Below are 24,678 nucleotides of genomic sequence, written 5' to 3'. Positions count from 1 at the left end.
TGACTGTCTCTTACTGTAGAGGATTCCAACAGCGGGATGCTGTCGGAAAAACAACACAGACGGTGCATTTACTTAAAACTAGTTAGCATCGTGTTGCATTCAAAGTTATTGGAAAATACCCTTTTCCCATTCAGTGGTTGTTCTTGTTGTTTTAACAGCAATTTACCGGTGAAGTAAGTTATTGTTACAAGTTATTGTTTCAGTCAATCATTAAATGTTGACTTCCTTAGCAATAAACAAGCCTTAATATTTTTTTTAAGTATTGGTTCAGGCACCGGCACCGTTTTAAAAGTATTGTTTGAGCACCGGTATTGGAAGAAACCCCAACAATACCCAACCCTATTTCTCAATTATTCATGGCCCGTGCGATGGCTTATACAGTATCTGTACCAGATGTCTTTCATGTTTATCCCAAGAGCCTGGCAGTCATCTTTGGAATAGTGTTGTCTGATATCTGACTCTGTTTTCCTTTTCCAGATATTTCTACAGGGCGTGTCAAGGCACGCTGTTTCCCAGCCCAGTCCAAGTTGGAAGACAGTTGGATAAACTCCCCACTGAAACTCGCCGGAACATTCTGAGCCTCAGCAGGGTGAAGGCGGGGTCAGCGCTCAGCCCCAAGCCTCCCTTCCTGTCCCTCAGCAAGCCTTCGCCTAAAGGTTGCAATAAAAAAGACCAGAGGAGCTTCCCCAGCTCCGAGACATCACAGGGGCCCGCTTTACAAACGGATGAACAGGGCCAGAGAAGCCCGCTGGGGCCTGCAGATAGTAATAAGGGCCCTTTAGATCTCTACACAATAGTTCCTACAGAAAAAGACACTCTTCCTTACACCAAAGACACTCCTAAGCTCCCCGGGGAGCCGCGGCCTCCTTCCACCAAAGACTCCGAGTGTCTCGGTAAGACTTTAGAGGCGTCAGATGTGAGTCTGTCCGGCTGGATCACCTCCACGCCTCTGCTCTCTCAGACAGGCAGCGTCCAGCTGAACCTGCCCCCCGCCCAGTGCGTCAAATACACCAGGAACTCGGACCAAAGACTAAAGTCGGACCACAGCGTTCATCCTGCACAGAGGACAGAGCAGGGGGCGGAACAGTCGCTGCACACCACTCTGTGATGTCTTACAGTCTTAGCTATCTTACTCACACAACAATTTGCACGATAGATTTTTTTAAAAAGTCTAATTTTTATTGTATTTTTCAAGGAGATTCTTTTATAAAAGATACAAATAGGTACTTTATATTCAGGATGTTTAAAGCTTAAGATATTTTTGAGGTTTTGAAGATGGAAGAACTGGAACATCTCCCATTTGATTTAGTTTTTTTTTATCCTGGAACTTTTTTTATATCAAAGATGCATCTCAGTAGTTGATCAGGTTTTAATGTAAGGAGGAGCAGAGGAGAGACATTCCACTGCTGGCGTGTTTGAGAGTTTATTTTCTTTCTCTGTTCATTCTTTTAGCTTTGCCTGCAAATGCATTAAGACCAGGATCAGATGCCATCCATGGCCTTGAATCAGTGTTGACATTCCTGAGAAGAGACATTTCATATGTTTTAAGTTCCCACAGAAACGTGTTTCAGTGCAGATTCTCAAAGAGTTTTATTGTTACATAAGTCAGCAGACAGCGGCGTTGGCTCACTGCTCCTTTCAGTCTTGTTGCTGGATTTGCAAATATTTGTTTGCTAAATTTTAAAGGCTGAAAAGTGTGTTAATAGCTGTTCTGTCATACTGTACATTCCACTGAATAATTATGAGAGCTGTTGACTTTAAATATGATAATGCAATATAAGAATTCACCTTTATACAGCAACAGTCGTGTGTGTGTGTGTGTGTGTGTGTGTGTGTGTGTGTGTGTGTGTGTGTGTGTGTGTGTGTGTGTGTGTGTGTGTGTGTGTGTGTGTGTGTGTGTGTGTGTGTGTGTGTGTGTGTGTGTGTGTGTGTGTGTGTGTGTGTGTGTGTGTGTGTGTGTGTGTGTGTGTGTACACGGATTAAACAAACGAGATATAACATGTTAGTCAGCTTTTCTACCAGGCTAGCTGTTTCCCTCTGTTTTATGCTAAGCTAAGGCAACCGTCTCCTAGCTGTAGCTTCATATTTAGCACATACATGAGAGTATGAGGTATTAATCTTCTCATCTAACCGTATTTCCCAAAATATCAAACTATTCCTTTAAGCGCTGTGCACTAGGTCGACAACACGCTACCGTCACGTTTACTTTGTGTCCTTTCTAACGTTTATTTCATGTGCTGAGTTCGTTTGTTCTGCTGGTGCTCGACTGGAAACAAAAAGCTCAACGGTGAAAGATGTGGCTTTAAGATTTAAATTTGCGCTTTGAAAGCGTTATTTTTTAGATTACGAGTATTGTTGGTGCTGGCGGCATGTTCCGTATGACAAGGTTGGGAAGTTTTATTCCTTTCACATGTTTGAAAGGAATCGTGATGTACTTCTTGTCATTGTGCACAAACGAACCAGTTAACGTATGGGAAATTGGAAACATGCTAGACTTTGTTTCATTGTTAAGCATTTAAAGCAGCAGCACTTTTAATATGTCACGATTGTGTATCTATTGTGTCAGTGCAGTACATTTTTTATAGTGTATAAGTGTATCATTTACCAAAGATCATTTATATTTCTGTATTCTCTAAGCAATAGTATGTGCCTTAACACTGGATAAGAAATTACAAATCTAAGAGTTTGCTTCCGATGCTGCAGCTGTGTCTTTGTTCAGTGAGGGTCGTCTTGTGTTGGTGTGGATGATATTTATGAGGCCACATGCTATGTGGTTTCTTTCCTCCGGTCTGTTTTTGCACACAGCCCCTTTTTCTGGCATGTTGTTTGCATTCTGACTGCGCAGTCTGTCCACTTTGTTTTATAGGTTTCTGTCTGTTCTGTGCTTTTGGCGTTGCATTCAATGTGCCAGAATGAAGCTTGAGCGTATTCACTGCTGAATTCCAGGAAACTTCACTCTCACCATACACAGCATTGAAACATATCTGAGCTCCATTTGTTGGTTTTATCAAATGATCTGCTTTTAAAGTTCAGTGTCATTCCAAGGTAGTAATCTAGATAGATATAGATATAGACCCAAGATCACACAAAGTTCTTGGTCTAGCCTCTCTAAATTGTAGCAATGAAAAGTTGCAGCCCACACTAACACACACTTGGAAAAAAAACTTTAAGTTTCAGGATACAAATTTTTCTTAACAGTTCTTTGTCCTTTGAGTAATTGGAGAATACTTGTACCGTGGCTACTTGTGAACAAAATAAAAATGACAATAATAAAGTATTTATCCTTTACTACCTGTTTTACGGTTTGGAAAGTTGTTCTTGCTTAATAAAACGTCCCAGTCCTTAATTTGTAAAAGTCTTTGCGTTTGACATGCGTTCTGTAAGCACTATAGCTCAGACATTTGGGGTCGGGAGTGAAAATGGATGAAATTGTTAAGAGCTTACCACACTACAAAGCTCAAAGCCTGTCTTGTGTTATTACTGTAAAACTGCAGATGCTGCGGTTAGCTGGATGAATGTGCCTGTCAGGCTGAGCTCAGGGGTTTATTCTGAGCTCCCGGGGGGGTTTAAGGTGTAAACTAGTCTAACAAGTTGCTCCATTCAAACTGGGTTACAATCAGTATTTAGTGTGTCCTAATTTAGATTTTGTGTTTTTCTGTTACATTATTGCATTGTATCTGCTTGTGCTTCTGTCACTACGTTTAAGCAGGTCACAGATAAACACGAAGGTGTCTTAAAACGTGCATTGACCGATGTCTTTGGCCAGCAGAAGAAGCTGAAAATAAATACTTGTCATACTATCACTGTATAAAGTTGTCACGGGGAACTCGTTGGAAAACATTTACCTAATTACACAATCCAACAGATGTGGAGCAAAATTTTTTATTTATTTCAACTCATGTTTGTGGCCACTTGATGAATGTTTGTCTCCCAACCAACTACTGAGCGAAATATCTGTCTTGTTAATTGCTAAATGCTCCACTATGTTCACCCTCTGATGGCTAACGTTGAGTCTTGTGTGTGGCTGGCCAGGCAGTGTACAGAGGCTCTATCACTGACGCCTGTGGCTGGAAACTGATAAAAGCAGGGGAAGGGAACCAAAACACAGGTTGTGAGGCGTAAAAGCCAAAACAATGAGCTGAATGGGCTGAACTCTCTCTGACTAAAAAAACTCGCCCCGTACTGGGTGGCCTTTTTCCTTCCTCTGCCAGAGGCCTGGGAGCCTGAGGGTTCTTAGCTGTTTGGACTGTGCTCTTCTGGACAGAGATCTCAGATGTTTTTATTTGATATAAAAGTTCTGAGTAGTAGGTTTGCTAGCTAAATCGGAATCACTCAGAGCTGTGGCTAATACATTATTATTGATTTTTGATTATTATTATTATTATTTGAGTGCCTGAGATTGGCCAATATGTTTTCCTGACAGCTAAACATGTCACTATTCTTTTACAATGCAAAAAAAAAAAAAATTAGTAGTTTAAAATAGTTTTGAGGCCAAAACATGAATGACCTCTTCTGTCTCAGTGATATGAAGTATATCTGCATAAATTTTGTTATCCGCTCACACATCTGTCCAAAGCTGTGACATAAGAGGCCTTCAGAAGACTGATGATCTTTGGCCTGGTGTTGCAGCGGTGGGTCTTTGCCTGGTGTGCATAACATCTGCGTTGTTATTAATGTTATTTTTAAGGCACACTGAGGGAAAAGGGACAGACGAGGCTCTGCTGATGCTGCTGCAACACAACGGCCAAATACTGACCGCTGCTGCAGATTCCTCCTCTGAACACCGAGATAATGATGACTCCTCTCCCCTCGCAGTGCTGCTCTCTCCATCTCTTTCAAAGCCCGAGTTTAAACCTTCCCCAATTGATCAGCTGTTTTTTTTCCTGCAAACTGTAAGTGTGGAACTTTTGTGCCATTGTGCACTCTCTGCACAGCAATATTGTGTGTGATTCATCTGCTCTCAGTGGCATTAGGTAAGCAGCACATGCAATAAAAAAAAGGATTTTGTCGCACTTGTCACGTATTGTGTTATGAGTATTCATGTGAAAGATTGATAATATAATTAAACAGGCTCCTCTCTGGTAATGAGGGATTCCTCATAGTATTCTTTCATTTTCTCTAATTACTTTTTTTGATTACCTGCCGTCTACAGGACAGACAGGAGACTGATTCGGCAGAAGCTAATGGAGTTTGATTTGCATTTTACATATACACACACACACACACACACAAACTCACATACAGTACAAGCATGAGAAAAAGACGGAGCATGTGAATGCAGGTAGAAGGCAGCCACACACACACTCTCTCTATATTCTGGTCATTAAAGTCGCCTTGACCTGCTTCATGACCCATTGTTTTAACAAGCTTAAATCAGGACATTTTCAATTTCCTAAGCTGCATCATAAATAACCTGGTCCAATGAAGCCGTTAGAGAGCTGGATTATGGGAATTGTTTATGTTTTTTTTGCATTTTGCTGAGAAGACTTGAAGACTTGTTCATTTACACCAGTGGAGCTATAATGCACCGCATCACTTTTGATCCCAAATAACAAACGAAGGCTTTTTGTAAGCCCGGGCCATCTTTCCTCCAGTTGGTGGAGGCATTGTGGCTCCATTCTGCACTAAATATTACGTAGGAGTGTCTAAAAGCCAAAGAAATACTGTGCTCTTTTTCAGTCTAACTTCCCACTGACGCAGGAATCCATCCAACAGAAACAACAGGGACACCCTGGATACGTAACACAAAGATAGACAACCACCTACGGGTATATAGTCTCCAGTTCTCCAGTTCCCCTGTAGGAGGAAGCAGGAGCACTAAAAACAAGACTAGTTATAATTATTGTTATCATATTTAGATTAGATTAGATTCAACTTTATTGTCATTGCCCATGACACAAGTACAGAGCAACGAAATGTAGTTAGTGTCTAACCAGAAAAGCTTAAGCAGTGATTAAATAACATTATGCTACAGTATATACAGAGTGCAAGGTATGAATGATATGTAAATATATAGATATGTGTCTATTACTATAGGTATGTACAGGATATGAACAGGTGGTTATACAGAATAAATGACTATACAGTATGTACAGTGGTGCAAATTGTGAGTGTTGGAGGCTGCAATATGTACAGCGATTATACAGTATGTACAGTAGTGCAAGAGGAATGATTTACAGTGCATACATTTATTAAGCATATTTATGTGATCATTTAAAGAGTAACTTGACACCTGGCTGAAAAGGAGTGTTTCACTGCCGTCTCTGGTTGAAAGTTTCAGGTCCCCTTCACCCATGAAGCATCTGGCACCTGTTACCCCACCCAGCAGTGATGTCACAGTGTCCTGGACTACACAGGCACCTTCAGTGTTTTGCTACGGTTTCCAGGAGCAACGACAATATTCCTTGGAACGGTGTAGTGTGCAACGAGCTCGGAGGTATGTTTCCTGTTTCCTCTCGTTTTGGTGGGTGTGTCAGAGATGTTACCCAATCAGCAGCGATGTGTATGTAAAGTTTTGTTTTTCTCACTATGACTATGTTCAGGAGATTGTGGCGTCCGGTGACCTTACCACACAGAAACTCGAGTGGTGAAGATAATGACCTCTTCTGAAGAGTCCATCATGTTTTTTTAGTCCTCCGTGTCCTCCTTGGCTACTAGCAACTGCGTTGGGGAGGGGCGGGGGCGCGTGCGCGATCACATAAGGCTTGTATCGCGCCGACAGTGTTGTTGTCATTACTTAGAGTTCCTCATGGGGAGACAGAAACTACACACTATAGCTTTCATTTACTCTTTAAAATTCTTATAAAATACAGTATAATATTAGCCACAATATAATACATAATGTAACGTGAATGGTGTAGGTGGAGGAGAGAGCTCTGAGATAGCCCATTAGTAAAAAGAGTCCACAGACAACTAAACGGAGATTCCACATTGACACTTTATTCATTGACCATAAAATCTTCACAGCGCTATATTTACTTATCATACATGAGCAGTAGAACATATAGCATAACCTGCAACAACTCATTAGTGAAGTCTCGTGCGTGCGTGCGTGCGTGCGTGCGTGCGTGCGTGTGTCAGTCCGAGCAGAGAAGACTGCAGAACAAAGGGAGGCACCACCTTGTGGCACTACTAAGCACTGCAGTTATACTTTTGTATGTATAATAATAAGAATAAGAGTGTGCAGGTATGCTAGTGGCTCTGTGAAGCTGTATTTAGGCACAGTGGAGGTTTGAGCTTAAAGGTCCCATGGCATGTAAAATTCACTTTGAGGTTTTTTAACATGAATATGCGTTCCCCCAGCCTGCCTATGATCCCCCAGTGGCTAGAAATGGTGGTAGGTGTAAACCGAGCCCTGGGTATCCTGCTGTGCCTTTGAGAAAATGAAAGCTCAGATGGACCAATCAGGAATCTTCTCCTTATGAGGTCATACGGGGAAAGGTTACCTCCCCTTTCTCTGCTTTGCCCACCCAGAGATTTGGAATTGGAGACTTTAGATACAGTATTAGAGGACCACTAAGGCCTATATAAAAGAGACTTCAGATACAGTATTAGGGGACCACTAAGGCCTATATAAAAGAGACTTCAGATACAGTATTAGGGGACCACTAAGGTCTATATAAAAGAGACTTCAGATACAGTATTAGGGGACCACTAAGGTCTATATAAAAGAGACTTCAGATACAGTATTAGGGGACCACTAACATGCTCACAATGACAATGCTAGCATGCTCATGTTCAGCAGATAAGAGTGTTTGCCAGGTTTGGCATTGTAAACAATTACAAAAAGTCTTCCCAGTGTGCTAAAGCGAGCTCTGTCTGATCAAGGCCTTAGGGTTCATCCTGTAGGTACCATGGTTATCTGTGTAAAATGGAACGTAATAGTTGTTGAGATATTTCCCTAAATACTTAAAGTGTCAACCTCATGGTGGCCGAGAGGAAAAATCACCAAAGTGAATATGATTCATCCCCTGAGAACAATGAATGTCTGAGTTTGAGATAGATATTTCTGGACCATTGACCGACTAATGGCTCGGGAGTGGGAAGTTTGGGGTCCCCTGCTGGAGCTGCTGCCCCCGCAACCCGAGCCCCGGATAAGCAGATGACGATGGATGGATGGACCATTGACCGTCATTGCTGTCACTAAAGCCTCGTGGTGCGGATGGCTTAAAAAACAAATTCAGTCTGAACAAAGAAAGAGCAGGAACTCAAAAAAAACAGCACAGCGGGGCATAAACCAAGACATGAGAAAATACCTTGTTTTTGCCTCATAAACATTTCAGTCGACTGTTTGCCCTGCGTGCTGTGCTGATGTCAACATTCACACTCTGCTGAAGTGAGCTGCTGAGCTGAGCGTGGATTATGAGCCAGAGGTGAGAGGTTTGATCAGAGACGTGGTCTTCCAGATCACAGAAGACGTCAGCTCTGTCTTGATTGCCTTAGTGACCCCTGTCTCTGTTAGCTGTATGGCACACTTCCAGGAATCACTTAACAGCCATGATAAAATAATCCTACACATTTAGCCCTGTCCTACTCGCAACCTTCAGTGTCCTCTCCTGAACTCTGTACCACCCTGCAGTCACATTCCTAAACTGCCAACAGTACAATTGAGGTTAATTGATATGTTCCAGGAAAAAGAGACGTGCCATGATGATGTCAATTTTAGGCACTCTTAATCCATATCAAATAGCTGGGAGGGAAATGATAGAAGCATAGATGATCACACAAAAAGTAGAAAGCAATGGCCGCCAGTGTTGGCTAATGTTCAGTGTTAGAGCTTTACCTGAATCAGTGGCTGCTGAAGCCCTCATCTCCTCCATCTGAACATAACACAACCTGAGCAGAAATGATGAAACAAATCCATGTGTGCTCTTGAGTGTAAAGCTCAGACTGTAGTGTAGATGAATGGAGTTGACTTTAAGTTTCTTTTAGTTTTTTTATTTTGTGTGGTCTTTAAAGTGTCTCTGTTTGGACTGAAAAAGGTGGTACATGATCTTGGTAAGCAATTTGACAACTTTGTAGTACAAATATTTGTAACGTGCCCGTTAAAATACCAGTCAATCCAGCGCAAATTAGTGCATAAAACGTCACCAAAATGAAGTATTTGAATCTCATAATTAAATACAAAATGAGGGGAAAAAAAACGTTTTTATTTCTGTCACATGCAGCTGTGAGTGCATCGGAATGGACGTCTCTTTAGTTGTTCGTCAAATTAAGAAAAAGAATAACAATAACTTATATATTTTACTTAAGGCAATACCACTCTGTCAAAATACTTACAAGCAAAGGTCAAAAGTGTGATGAGCGGTGCACGAGTCAAAAGGTTTAGGTACCACTACACTGTTCTAGACAAACTGTGTGGAGGTAGTTATTTTAACTCAACAAGGTGTCTGTTTGTTTTAATCTAATGTGAAATAAATAATCTAAAATATAAGAAGAAAGAAAGAAATCACCTTGTGAGAAAAGTGTCACTGACATTATATTAAAGTGTCCTTGCAGTGACTCCCAGTGTCCATGAGGATTACTGCAGCCATAGTGTCAAATGGATGCGCTCAAAGAGAGACAAAAGGGGGTTCATTGGTGTTGTACATGATGTCCTTCTATTCAACATGACATATTTATTTGGAATCTCTCTAATACAATCCTAGAGCTAATCTTAGCCCACATATATTCATAATAAATGAATGAAAAGTAGCTTGGCAGCTTTAAGGAACGTGCTCTTAAATTCCTATAAATGCACTCAGTTATTGTAAGAATATGATTATATTTCCTCTTTAGCTACCTTCTTTTTGAGATTATTTTTTGGGGCTTTTCTGCCTTTATTTGATAGGACCGGTAGGTGAGAAAGGGGAGACAGAGAGGGGGAAGACATGCAGGAAATCGTCACAGGTCGGATTCGAACCCTGGACCTCTGCCATATGTGCGCCTGCTCTACCCACTGACCAACCCGGCCACCTCTTTACCTTCTGAACTAGTTTCCATCTGTATTGCCACGTATAGCCCCTGTATATTCATGACCCAAAGGGCTGATAGGTAGGCTACAGAAACTAAGTGTAAAGCTCTGTGTCAGGCTCCAACGCTGACAGAATAACAAACATCTCGTCAGCACCATGAGAGCATGCACATGGATTAGATCATGCATCATTTACAAGGCCCTATATTGAAGAATGAGATGGCAAGGTTTTGCTTAGCTTACCTGCTATATATGGCAGGTTTTATTAACGGTTTATGAATAATATGATTTACAGCTTATGGGTGGTGCTATTGGCCTTGGTCGGCACTTTGACTTCTGCTACTACAGTATGTGTGCATCTTTGCAGAGGCGTTAATGCAGGTGTGCTACTCTGATTTTGCATTTCTGAATTAATAAACAGCTCTGCTCGTGATATGTATTCAGCGTGCAGAAGTCAGAGGCAGGACTAGCCGATGTAGTAATTTAGGATTTAATATTAGCCAATAGGTCTACGACAAAATGTCGAAAAAATACAAAACAACAATAGCAAACGTTTGTTTCTGTATGGATTACTGCTACACATGCGCAATGGCAACTACTGTTAGTACTACTAACTTAAGTATAGTTTTGAGGTGTATGTAGTTTGCTTGAGTAGCTAATTGTAGGCTACTTTACCGCATTTCATAAGGAAATATTGCCTTTTTTACTCCACTACATTTATTTGACAGCTATATATATATAGCTGTCCTTGCATATATATATATATATATATATCGGAGAGAGTAAAAGTTGCCATATTATATTGTAAGGGGAATATTCATTTCTGTGAGTCTTGGAGGTGGGAGGGTGCGCTGGGGGGCATGATGTTTGACAGGCTCGCGCTGCATGTCGGGATACATCGCGCTCTTGTTTACAAGATGGTAGGAGAGAATAGCTTGCTCTGATTTCCAAACAGAAAGTATTAACTAGGACTTGCTAACGTTGTCGTTGTTAAGCCGTGTACAGACGACGGGTCGCTGCGCTATTTCAAGCGGTTAGAATCGGAGCGACGCGACGTGACGTGACGTGACGTGACCGTGGCTCAAACAGCAGCTCTCCGACTGACACTGGAGGGTTTTTGCACTGTCACTGACAGAGCTGCAGACAGGACTATAAGGTTAGCCCATATCACAGGTCAGTACCCACAGCTGGCCGAGACGTGACACTGAATTTAACATTGTTTTATGTTGTGTTCACTTCCTTAGCTTGTTTATTCATTTGATAATAAGATAGGTCGAGGCAGAAAAAGCAGGACGCACTATAAAGTTGCTCTAACCAATAAAAGCCAATGCTGTGTCACAGCTAGCCATAGTCAGCTGTCAGGCTTGTGCAATATCACATTAGTGGTGAAATGTGGCAACTAACTAATACATGTCACTCAAACAGGCTTAACGTTAATGCACTGATAAATAAGACGTTATTTGTTGGCTTAGTCAGTGTTTCGAAAGGTACGGTGGCCGGAAGGTGTCATGGAGAGAGAGAAAAAATTGGAAAAACAACAAGAGCCTACAGTTAAAAATCAAAACGCATAGTCAATAAATCAGCTCGCTGACAAGCATAGAAGAGAGAAAGCTATGCAGCATGTGTTCTTATTCTATTGACCTGTAAACAGTTTTTTGCACAAGGTGTTCATCATATTATTCATATTTCAAAATAATAGCCACAGCCAACATGTTTCATGTCACTGATTAGTGGAACAAGTTGCTTAAATATGCCCATTCTTAATTTTGAGGCATTATTATTACACTATACCATGTGTAGGTTACAGCTTTTTAATGATAAATAAAAATAATGTGATTATTCAGTAGCCTAACATGCGAACATTTCACTGACTTCAGACTACAGAAACATTGTAGAGCAGAGTGAAGATGGCTGATAATGTTCAGACGTCCTGTGTGCAGAGGCAGCAGTTAACCTTTACACCTGCTGTATATTTTTCATGAAGGAGTGGCTTTGGGCGGCGAGGGACAGAGCTTAAAAGCCAAAAACAATATAAAATCAAGAGCGCACACACTATTTAATCAAGAGCATAACATTTTTCTGGCTCCATAATAAGCAGTTTTTTATTTATTTTTTTAGCTGTGGATACATATTCAACAGCACAACATGACCTCCACATCTTGGTCACAATTCTTTACACACTTTAATGTAGGGGTTCACATGTTGGCTCATGTTGTTGTGAATAAAGAAACAAAAATGTCAGCTGTATCATTATCAGATTTTTTTAAATTCTCAAAAAGTGATATCAGTATCTGCCTCAGAAATCTGGTGTCAGTCGAGGTAAACGAGAAACATGCCCATTTTCAGTTAAGATGAATAGGAACTAGAACATTTTTTTCTAAAAATGTCTTAGTCAACTGATAAAATAATCTTGGTCAACTCATTGTCTTCTTTTATTATAGGCTGTGTATTTACAGTAGGCTGAGTAAAGGTTGACATCATTGCTGAACTTTTCTTTCAGAGGACTGTCCATTGGCTCTGCAGACGTGTACCTGAATCCAGCCGAATGTAAGTCACTCTATTTGGATGCGCTCAACAAGTAGCTAATTTAGCTAATATACATGCAATTAGTTAGTCTAATATTTCTAGTCTAGTATTTCCATTCCAAGAGTTGAACCCTCTGATGTTCTTTACCTGTGATTCCATCTCTGTCATTATGTCGTAGCCTTTTAAAACAAGCACACGTGTAAATGTGCCTGTTCATTCCGCCAAATTTAGTTTTTTTTATTATTTGCATTTCAAGAATCTTTTATGCTTTTTTTCTAACCACAGATGACTTTGAACCATCAGTCTGACTGCCTGTTTAAATATGTCACGCAGGAACAGAGCGACTGCAAAGCATCTAATTGAGCGCTACTTTCGGCAGTTAACTGACGGCTGTGGAAATGGCGACTGCGCGAATGAGTTTTGCGCATCATGCCGTGACTTCCAACCTTTGGATAACAATTCAGCGGCTGCCAAAGCGCTCGAGCTGTTTAAGATTAATGCCAAACTCTGTAACCCTCACCCCTCCAAGAAAGACTCTGACAACCCTCATGTGGACAGTACGGACGTCTGTCCCACCAGGGAGAACTTCTCAGGTACTGGAAGACTGACTCAGAATCTCATGGACACTAGCGGTTTTCGAAACCGTTCCCTCATTCACTCACTAGTCTTGCATTGCGTGACCTTCCTCCACAGCGCTGCGGAGGAGGGTCTGGCTAGTCCACACAGTATTCCTGGATGGGAGAAAAACGTGCTCTGGTTTATTGGCATTTATTTAAACCAATCACAGTCATCTTGGGCGTCGCTAAGTGCCAGATGGAGCCACGGTGCCTCTGCTAAATAGTCTCAGGAAGGAACTTGTTTTGGTGGAACGTGCTCGTTCATAGGTTGTTTTAGTTGTGCAACAAAAAATTCTGATTGGACAGATAGTCTAGCTAGCTGTCTGGATTTAACCTGCAGAGATCTGAGGAGCAGTTAACCATAGTGCTCACAAATCCACCGGAGGTTAGAACGCCAACACAGAGACAGAGGAAGGGGACGGACATCTGGCCGAAATGAGCGACATACGGCTGAATTTCCGGCGGCACCTGAAAAATCCTGGAAATGAAACGTTGTGGATAAAGACTACTCACTCACTATTCCCTATATAACAGAGGTCTTTAATGTTTTTTAGGGCAAGGACCCATAACCTGAAAGAGGGACAAGCAGGGACCCCCTACTACATATATTGTATACAATAGAGATGCATAATAAACTGGGCCTACAGTAGCGTGTAGGGTGGCCTATACACATACCTTTTTATGGTGCCCTACAACATATAACATATTCTTTACATATTCATATGTCATATTTAAAATGTCAAACATACATGTGGAAGTCACAGTGAATCCTTAAGCTGAACTGTATGTTTGGATGGCTACCCTACCTATAGGCTAGTAAGTCTATCAGCAATGTTATTGTTTTTTATGAATAGGCCAATTTATCTTTGCTAATATGTCGGATTCATGTTAATGTATATTGTTTAGACATATTTACATTTTTTTGGGGAAAAAAACATTCACAAAAGTATTAAACAATAATTTGGCGGCCCCCCTGCAGTGACTCTGAGGTTGAAGATCTCTGCTATATAGTGTGTATTAAACGGTGAACTATATAGGGAGCGACCAACAAGATTTCGGACACTACACTGAACATTTCTAAACATCGTTGCGTCGGTATAGATCTGACGGATATTTGTGTGACGGAAGCGGGTGCGCCCAGCATGATGTAAACAAACATGAAACAAAAATACTTGTAATACGTCCCTGAAACAAACCGAGCACTCAGGAGAATATTAAAAGATTGGATTGAGGTTGCATGTTAAATTTCAAATGTTAAACCGTTCCATTTCCCCTTTTCAGTTTTTGAGGGTCCTGCTTCTTCTTCTCCTCTGGGAAAACACGGCCGCATTGCATTGTGGAGTAAAATGTAGGGTACATTGTATGTATGCTCAAATTAGCTGTGCATTGTGGGTATTTTATAGTGGACTATGAATGAGTGAATGAAATTAACCGCTGAGAATTCGAACAGCACTACACAATGGCAAACGCACTATGTAGTGCACTATTTCCGCGACAGGGAACGGTTTCGAACACAGCTACTGACTTTAAATCAGTTCACTTGTGTTAATTCAATTGTCTTTTTACTGTTTTGGTCCAGATGTTCATTACCTCACAGAAAACACAGTATCTATGATCCTGAGTTTCTGCGAGGAGAAAGGGGACTACTCGGCTCTCAATCGCATCATCGGCAGGATTTTCTCCAGTGCAGATGCCTTGGTGCAGAGTTTCAGAAAGGATGAACCCAACCCTACTGGAAACCGTGACACTCTTGAACCAACAGATGTGGACAAGCATGCGAAGCAGAGTGAGCAACCTGCGGAGAAGATGGGTGCTTCGTCTGCTGCTGCTTTACCAGACGAGGGTCTCAACGAAATGTTCGACCCTTGCGAGGTGACGGTGGATATCGGCGCCGTACGGAGAGTCTACGACAAATTTCTAAGCCTGGACCAGGTAGAGGCTGCTCTTGTAAACGCACTCGTTTACCTCACTCCAAACATGGAACTTGACCTGGAATACCTTGACGTGTACGAAACAAACCCAGATTATCTGAACATCTTCATCATCGTGCTGGAGAACCGGAACCTTCACAGCCCCGAGTACCTGGAAGTGGCGTTGCCACAGTTCTGCAAAGCCATGTGCAAGCTGCCGGTGAGCGCGCTCGCCAGGCTGTCAAAGCTCTGGTCCGCGTACGGTCTCCCGCACATTCGCCGTATGATGGAGACCTTCCAGCAGCTCATCACTTTCACAGTCGTCAGCAATGAATATGACAGCGAAAATCTGGTAAACGATGACCAGACCGTGGTGGCTGCGACGCAGTGTTTGAAAGTTGCGTTCTACGCAAATATCCTGGGCGGAGAATTGAACGTGGAGCACAACGAGGACGAAGAGGAAGACCCCGAGTCCGATGAGCTCACCCTGCATGAGCTGCTGGGCGAGGAGCGGCTCTATAAGAAGGGTCCTCGGGTCGATCCTCTGGAGAAAGAACTGGGCGTCAGACCCGTGGACAGCATCAAACCCCTCATCCCTTTCGAGGAATTTGTTAACGAGTCGCTGAACGAAGTGGTGGAGATGGACAAGGATTTCACCTTCTTCAAAGTAAACGCCGAAACCAAGTTTTCTTTCCAGAGCTGCCCGTTCATCCTCGACGTCATCACCAAGAACCAAGGGCTGTACTACGACAACAGGATCCGGATGTACAGCGAGCGGCGCCTCACGGCCCTCTACAGCATGGTGCAGGGCCAGCAGCCCAACCCCTATCTCAAGCTCAAAGTACGCCGAGATCACATCATCGACGACGCCCTCGTCAGAGTGAGTCACAGCACCGTATGTTACTGATGGGTTTCTGCAGGGTCTTAAAAAGTCTAAAATTTCCTGTTATGCTTTTTTTGATTTTTCCCATCTTTTAGTGTGTTATATAGTTTTTTGTGTATGTAATAGATATATAAAGTATTAAAAAACAAAGAATGAATTTGTCAATGAATTCAACCTCCGCCTTGTGTTGCAGCTGGAGATGATCTCCATGGAGAACCCGTCCGACCTGAAGAAGCAGCTGTTTGTTGAGTTCGAGGGGGAGCAAGGTGTAGATGAGGGAGGGGTTTCAAAGGAGTTCTTTCAGTTGGTCTTGGAGGAAATTTTCAATCCTGACATAGGTGAGACATGAAATCACAATGTATCAGTTTTTACATTTGCTTCCAAGGTATCCCTGTTTTATTTCAGATAATAAAGAGCTCAATATTTAAGGAAATACTTATTTCAGATTCAGATAGTTTGTCATTCAAGCATGTTAAGACATGAAGGAACAAAATCTGTTAGCCAGGTCCAGCAGCATACACAATAAATAACATTTGCAATCAGGGGGGTGTCTTCTGGGGCTCCAGCCCCAAATTTCTTCTCAAAAGCCCCGAATCTTTTAGGTTTTAATAATAACTAAAATTTTGTGTCATTTCCCCTCAGTCTCTCAGACTGGACCGGCAAATTAATGGAGCAAAAGTTCTATTACTGGGGAAATGTCGTCATTCATTCTGTGAACTCTATTAAAAATAGGTTTCAAGATTAGTAATGCTGTTTACGTCAAATTCGTACCCTATGTTATGTAAAAAAATAGATACACAAGAATTTTTGGGGGATTTGAATACGAATTTCAGGTGTGAAAATGAGTCATCTTAAACATTTGTTGTGTTCTGGTTTCAGAATGATGGAGACAGTAGGAGAATAATTAGATACAGGATAGGATGTAGGCTCCACAGGATGATTCTTTTCCTTGGCAACTATCAGGTTTTTCCCAAATGAACGATTTTTAGGCATTCTATTATCAAATGGCTTTTAAAAATGGTGCACATAGCTGCCGTAAATGGAGCATGCCCCCGGCCCCGCCTAGATTTGGGCTGAGCCCCGAAGGTTTACAACGTCTGGCTCCGCCCCTGTTTGCAATGCCTTAGCTAAAATAGACTCTTAAAATAATAAATAAAAACCTAAAACCTATTAGGGCTGCAACTAACTGTTATTTTCATTGACGATTATATTATTAGTTTGGTCTATAAAATGTTAGAAAATGGTGAAAAATGTCGATCAGTGTTTCCCAGCGCCTAGGAGACAATGAGATATTCAGTTTACTGTCATATAGAAGTGAAGAAACTAGAAAAGCTGGAATTGGAGAATTTTAACTTTTCTTTCTTAAAATGTACTCAAACCGATTAATCGATTGCCGGGTGGGTGGGATCCTTCATGATACATGACGCTCAGCATCTGCACCTGCTAAAGCTATTTGCTTTATTGCCAAGAGTTAGATGAGAAGATTAATACCACTCTCATATCTGGCACATCCTCATCACACAAAGTAACAATGGGCATGCACGAATTATGGAGAGGGCCAGGGACAACAGATGAAAATTGGCCTGTTGACCTAAATCCGACTCATTTACAGTTACTTTGCTGTTGATTAATGAGCACTGTCCCTGTCAAATAAAGGAAATGAAATGATGTCATTGTTTCCCAAATGCTCCGTTTTCCATGTCCACATGGATACAAAGTAACCACATTTTTTGAAAAATATGCACCTGTACAGTAACAAAAACTATTCCTGTATGTATTTAATTTTTACTTTATGTGTGTTTCTCTCTCTTTCTCTGTTTGACTTTATGAACAGGAATGTTCAGCTACGACGACGACACCAAACTGTTTTGGTTTAATTCGTCCTCACTGGAGAATGAAGCGCAGTACACCCTGGTTGGACTCGTCTTGGGGCTCGCCATTTACAACAACTGCATCCTGGACGTACATTTCCCTATGGTTGTCTACAGGAAACTCATGGGCAAGAAAGGGACCTACTTGGACCTGTCAGACTCCCATCCAGTACAGTAACTTTCTCCAACATTAATATGCACTGAAAAACAATACATCAGTTCTGTATTTCTAAATATCTTTTCGAGACATCTCCTATTGCTGAAGATGTGTATGATATTGTAATTTTACTGGTAGAATTAAAAAATAAATGATGCTGCAGTTTTTAGAGTTGCTGAAAAGAAACCACAAGCATAACGCAATTTCTTTTTTTCTAACTAAACTGTAGGAAAACAGTTTAGGGAAATATACTTATTTGCTTTCTTGTCGAGAGTTAGATGAGAAGTTAATCTCTCATGTCGCTCTCATGTCTTTCAGTAAATTTGAAGCTAAAGCCCGAAAACTGCTTAGCATGAAGACTGGAAGCAGGCCAAAACGGCAAGCTTGGCTCTTGTCATCCCGTGATGTTGTCAGGCAACTGATGGAGACTCTAGGAAGACAAGCCCAACAACAATTTGTTTTTACTCTTTGGTTTTTGTGTGCATTACGGGGCATTTACACCAAAAAAATGATCCGCCGATTTGCCGCAGGCAGATTGTCAATAATACGGCCCGTTTGTGTGACGTCCTCTTGTGTTCTCAAACCCCCCAACAAAGCACAAGTAGACTTTATATTTCAGCGAGACATAACCAGCGCTTTATTGTTGCAGGAAAGATTTTTTTACCCTCATAGTGTTTTAAAACGTTCTTGTGGCAGCGATAGAGGCAGTGGTGTTTCCTGTTTCCTGTACGGGATTCTCACACCGCCTCAAACCATAGCTCGCTCAAAACACACCGCTAAGTCTGATCTCCGGTTACATGAGTGGTCACCGCAGAGTGACTTGGGGTTTCTCCATGTTGAGTCGGTCTCAACTTTTCGCCACAGGCTTACTGCGTTTTTTTTGAGTGTCCCCTCTGCGGCAACCCCCCTGCCCCAGCATAACTGCACTACCCCCATTCAAAATGAATGAAAAGACCTGCGTTTTTGCCAGACCGTCTGACGCAGGCAGTCTGAACGCGGACCTAAATAGACGAGATATAACATGTTGTTAAGCTTTAGTAGAGCTGTGCAATTAATTGAATTTCGATTTTGGCTGCCAACGATCACCAAAATAGTATAATCGAGAAAAAACGATTATTTTGCCATGTTCTGTTTTGCAAGAACACTTTTATTTTGTCTTGTGTTCTGAATAACACGCCCATGCTCACATCCGCACACGCACATCCGCCCCTCCCGAGGCCATAAACTCTCTCAGCCTATACAGTCAGGGAGGCAAGTTGTGTGCATATCCTCCGCTGGAATTTAAAAAACTCAGCGCGAATAAAGATGGCAGAAGGAGAGCCACAGCAGCGTTTTGGTGAGCAAAAAAAGCAAAACCAACTCTGTTGTCTGGGAGCAGCTAACGTTAGCTAACCCTGCGGCTGCGGTCCCTCTGCCACTGCCCCCCCGCTGTAGTAAACGTTGTGTTCCCCCGACACGCTGTATTCACTTACTGTTTAAAACGTGTTCCAGCTTAGTGGCGGCGCATAGGCATACTGCTCAAAAACAACATGAAAAAACATAGTAACGTTCCCTCAGCATTTAGTTTAGTTGTTAAACTGTATGTAAAATGAGCAGGGACGTTAAATCAGCTGTTTCACGTAACGTTACTCTAAGGTACCGCCTATGTGGAGGATGTTTCCTTGGTAAATAAGCGACATTATTTTTGTCACAATGTTTCGTAATGACAGTAGTAGTGGTCATAGTGAGTGAAAATGTGATGTAGGATGCACATTGTGTTATGTATCTGGAATTGTTCATTAGCTGTGTAAATTATGTGTGATATCTGTAAAGCTGAACCGACTCACAAAACAGAATTTATTCTGATCCAAAGACTCTTTCTGTGAGATAAAGGACACTAACAGATTATACCCTGGACACTATTCATTATATCCAAAGGTTAGTGAGTAATCGTGTTAAATAATCGTGATTTCAATATTGACCAAAATAATCGTGATTATTATTTTTTCCATAATCAAGCAGCCCTAAGCTTTAGTGCAAATAGGTGGATTTTGTTGCTTTTAGGCAGAGCCAGGCTAGCTGTTTCCTCCTGGTCCCAGTCTGTATGCTAAGCTAAGCTAAGATAACTATCATCTGGCTGTAGCTTCATATTTAACGAACAGACATGAGAGTGGCATCAGTCTTCTCAACTAACTCCCGACAGGAAAGTATGGAATCATATTTCCCAAAATCTCAAAACAATGTCTCTAACAGCAGATGTTTCTTCTTTCTTCTTCTTGCAGGCTCTCTACCAGAGTCTGAAGGAGTTGCTTCAATATAGCGGCAATGTAGAGGAAGACATGATGCTCACCTACCAGATATCACACACAGACCTTTTTGGAAACCCGATCTTATATGACTTGAAGGAGCAGGGAGACCAGATCCCTGTTACCAAGGAGAATAGACAGGTGAAATGTCTGCATATTTAAACCACAACAGTGCGCCGTCTAAACCATGCTTATGTTCATTTACATTAACTGTAACTATTATTTATTTATATAGCACCTTTCATTCAAGCATGCAGCCCAAAGTGCTTCACACAACAAAATCACAAAATGAAAACTAAAAGATTTCAAACAAAATCAAGACTAAAAATTACAACGATGGGACAATAAAATGTTTATTATAAAATAATGCAATAACATTACTCCAAATTAAAAGGCAGATTAAAAAGATACGTCTTTAGTTTCCTAATGGTAGTGGAATGACGTAGGTTTGAAGTTAATTAGTATAGGGCTGCAGCTAACGATGATTTTCATTGACTACGTTTACATGCACACAAATTATTTATTTTAAGACGTAGGATATTCTGGTGTTATTTGGGTTTTAGAGGCATTCTTTGGACATGTATACAGCGCATTCGGAATATGCATCTCAATCTGGGTTTTTACCACAGTTTGAGACAGTTTACGGCCCTTGGCTGTTTACGGCGTACGGTCAGCTCTGTGCGTTGCTATGGTTGCTGTACACAAACCAACCAGCTGACAGTTTGCAGGGCTGCAGACCCAATTAGGAGAAACACCGCTACTTTTAAACATTGTCAAAAAAAAATAACGTGGATGGTTCCCTACAACGCTCTTCACAAGTAAAGTGAATGATCAGTTCACTACTTTAATTGAATTTGGGTGTTTTATTCAATTTTTTGAATAAAAAAAAAAAATGTTACAACAGAATATTGTCAAAAAAATGTCAGATAAAGCTTAAAAAATATCGAAAAAAGCACATAAAAAAAACAGTTGATAAAAAAACGGCGGTAAAAAGTTTCAAAAATGTCGGGGAAAAAGTGACAAAACATCAGGAACAGCGATGACCAAAAGAAGTTTTAATTTAAAATTTTGACCCAGAAAAACAAAAAGTTGCACGGTGGACGGCGAGACAACACGAGGGTTAAAAGACACATAACACACTGTCAGTCACATTCATTTTTACTGCAGTTATGAAAGGAAGTAAATAATGAGCAATTGCTTTGTTGTACTTTGACATGTTTTTTTCTTTTTACATCTCTATTTGACAGGAGTTTGTGGACATGTATGCTGACTACATACTGAACAAGAGCGTGGAGAGACAGTTCAAAGCCTTCAAAAAAGGTTTCCTAATAGTTACAAATGAGTCCCCACTGAAATATTTGTTCAGACCCGAAGAAGTAGAGATGCTTATCTGTGGAAGCAGGGTGAGGAAACAATGCTTCATTTAGATTTTTGATCCTTTATTGTAGCCAGTGTTCTATGACTTACAGAGCAATCTTTTGGGATTTCACAGAAACTTGACTTTGAGGCACTTGAAAAGACAACAGAATATGATGGTGGTTATAGCAAAGACAGTCAAATCATCAAGTAAGTCCCATTTACCTTTTGTCGACATACACAGCACACCAGTTAAAGGTTCACCACTTTTTTTGTCACATTTGCTCAAACTGTCACTGTATTCTGACTAGAGGTGTGACTCTTCACTGATCTCCCGATTCGATTATGATTATCATGTCAGCGATTCGATATCTCGATGCATCACGATGCATCAAATCAATTTTTCTATTAAAGCCATGTAGGATATTTAATTCATAGCTTTTCAAGCTTCAAAAGGCATAAAGAAAACAACCAATCAGAGCAGAGTCTCTAACGCCATGTCAATGACTGCACGTGAACTGTGATCAATCTGTCAAACTAGGCAGCGCTGATCAAATATGACTCAAGATTTTTTCACTGCATTGTCTATTTCTCTACTCAGATGTTTTCAGAAACACATTTTAGTGTGTTGCTTAGCTGTAAAATAAATAAAAAAAGTTGGCTCGACTGTTTCCAACACGGTGGCCAGATTTGAGCAGCGCTGCATAGTTCGGCTGATCTGAGTTTGCAAATGCCATTAGAAGCACTAGGGGGAGGCAGAGGAACGTGCATTGTTTTCACAGATACTCTGTCTCACGTATTGCCAGGATATAGTGATAGTTTCAGCAAATATGACAAATATTTGCAAATATATCTATATATAACTTAACTATGTAACTTTATAAAAATGACCCACTCCAGCTTTAAATCATAATTTAAAGAAACATGTTTTAAGCAGCAGGTCACATAAAAGAAAAAAAATGGACATTGATTTTTATCATTACTGTTTAATGTTTTTTATTTCTTGCACACAGAGATTTCTGGGAAACAATTCACTCATTTGGAGAGGAGCAGAAGAGGTTGTTTCTTCAGTTTACCACCGGCACCGATAGAGCACCAGTTGGCGGGCTCGGCAAATTAAAAATGATCATCGCCAAGAATGGCTCGGACACAGACAGGTATCGCACAGCCAGCTTTTTTTTTTGGGAGGTTTTATTTACTATTATTTTTACAACTACAGCCCCATTTCGTTTATTTAGAGGACAGATTTACATTTTTATTTTTGTATTTTATCCTCCAACATACCTAAAAATATACTAGTAACTGACAGTTACCCTGCAATTCCACCAGGCGTGGATGCGCCGCGTTCTGGCTGCACCGTGGTTTTGTTCCGTCGTCCGCCATGCGTCATACCACACCGGGAGCGTTTCCGAAGCGTAGCATCTTGCATGCCCAACTCACAGATTTTGTTGTTTTGGTAATTTTTCCTGGATATTTGTGCTTCTACCATAAAAGTAAGTAGTCTACATAGTTAAATGTTATTTTTTTTCATTTAGTCCAGTTATGAACAACATGGGTCAAAGCTTTGTAGCCTTGTTTTAGTTAGTTAATAGTGTAGTGATTTGATATACGATCAGGAGTCTGCACAGGGTGACTGGATGCTCTAGCCCCTCCACTAATGCCCCGCCTGTTGCACGCCCTGCGGTTCAGTTACGTCTTTGTTATTTAATCTATGCCTGTCAAATGAAATCTGAACAAACCGAAAACTGTCAAAGCAACACGATAAACTCGTCTCATTTTACATTCGACCTTACTTTTCATCCTCTCTTTCAGGTTACCAACCTCTCACACCTGCTTTAATGCACTGCTGCTCCCAGAATACTCCTCCAAGGAAAAACTGAAAGAGAGACTTCTCAAGGCCATCACATATGCCAAAGGTTTTGGGATGCTGTGACAGATCCACAAAGAGTTTTCGGACTGCATTTTAACAAAAAAAGGGGAAAGAGGGAAATGACATAAAACAAAATGCTGCAATAACCCTGTGCCTAACCAACCTCTACCCGTCATACTCCACTGTTGGCCTTTCACTCTGAGGCCTAACTTCCTCCGATAGTTTGTTTCATATACTGTACAGTACAGTAGGTTTCCCAAAGAGTTTAAAACGGCACTTAAATAATGTATTTCTTTTTGAGTTTCTGGGCAAACATGAACAATATTTGATTTGTTAAACTGTGAAAGTGCACTTATACACAGGGTTTTAGTGAATGCCAGCACAAGCAGTATATTTATTTTGACTTTTCTCATGTTTTTCAGTTCTTCGTGGTTTAGCAGTATTCAGTTCTAAGGCTCTCTTCCCACAAGTGGGATTGGACTGAGCATAATGGTGCTCCTTGGTAACGATTGGCATTGTAGTATATTAAGCTGCAGCATTTTATATTACTGCTAACCCAAATAGCCTCACTGACAAGCTCATACAGTATTTAAACTATTTCCTGTCAGTGTGAGAGCAAACTCGCCACTAACCTAAAGGTCATTTTGAAGTATTTCTGTGTTGTGCCTCTTGTACTACATATAAAATGAATACTGTGTGTTGTGAAACAGTGAACCTGACCAGATAGTGTGGTTTCGATGGCTTGCAGGGTTTCAGGATGACTGGTCGGTTCAGACTTTCACATCCTGAAAAAAAGTGTTTCTCTTCCCTTGGTTTGTTTGCTATTAGGTGTTTCTGATTGCACATTTGAATGTGCAGTTGCCAAACGTGCAATGCCTATATAAGGAAAAGAGTCACATGAAATGTTTTATTTGGCCAAATATCTCAGGTACATAAAGAATGTGCAGATAATGTGAAACTCTTATGTAAAGCAACTATTATGCAAAGAAATTAAAGGTGAAAAAAAAATCTATAAACGTTGTCATTAATATGCATTGAAGGAATTTACACTGACAACATATGGTAACATAAGTATTTTCAACCTGGACCCTATTTTCTCATTAATTGGTATCTAACTGACTAATGTGAACCAAAATCTTTGAAATTGGTCCAGTATTGAGCAGGCACCTAGTAACCTGCAGCCGCAAGCCGGGCTACAATGTAATCATATAGGGCAAAATGTGCATTAAAAGTGCTATTTTTGCCACTGAC

The 24,678-nt window shown here is 41.0% G+C and overlaps 2 protein-coding genes across 5 annotated transcripts in view; both read left to right on the top strand.

Annotated features, from left to right (window-relative positions):
• atp10a (ATPase phospholipid transporting 10A) overlaps positions 1-1,855 on the top strand; it is a 39,923-nt gene extending 38,068 nt beyond the window's left edge. The window contains exon 21 of the mRNA XM_028587863.1: positions 478-1,855. Within this exon, the coding sequence (XP_028443664.1) occupies positions 478-1,108 (631 nt within the window). The 3' untranslated portion in view covers positions 1,109-1,855. The remainder of the gene's footprint in view (positions 1-477) is intronic.
• An 8,972-nt stretch (positions 1,856-10,827) lies between these two features.
• Positions 10,828-24,437, top strand: ube3a (ubiquitin protein ligase E3A). Of its 4 annotated transcripts, none has more exons than XM_028587930.1 (11): positions 10,828-11,108; positions 12,453-12,499; positions 12,812-13,071; positions 14,675-15,885; positions 16,082-16,226; positions 17,723-17,928; positions 20,178-20,342; positions 21,449-21,604; positions 21,694-21,767; positions 22,571-22,714; positions 23,370-24,437. In XM_028587930.1, coding segments are annotated over exons 2-11 (2,484 nt in total). In that variant the 5' UTR covers positions 10,828-11,108; positions 12,453-12,497; the 3' UTR covers positions 23,491-24,437. The 4 variants fall into 4 exon arrangements, with proteins under 4 accessions (XP_028443731.1, XP_028443729.1, XP_028443730.1 ...); XM_028587928.1 differs by having other exon boundaries at positions 12,764-13,071; XM_028587929.1 differs by having other exon boundaries at positions 10,828-11,125.
• Positions 24,438-24,678: the final 241 nt, after the last annotated feature.

The sequence above is a fragment of the Perca flavescens genome, chromosome 9 (genome assembly GCF_004354835.1).
Source record: "Perca flavescens isolate YP-PL-M2 chromosome 9, PFLA_1.0, whole genome shotgun sequence".
Taxonomy (NCBI): domain Eukaryota; kingdom Metazoa; phylum Chordata; class Actinopteri; order Perciformes; family Percidae; genus Perca; species Perca flavescens.
The sequence above is the reverse complement of the archived record's forward strand: the minus strand, read 5'-3'. Positions and strand labels throughout refer to the sequence as shown.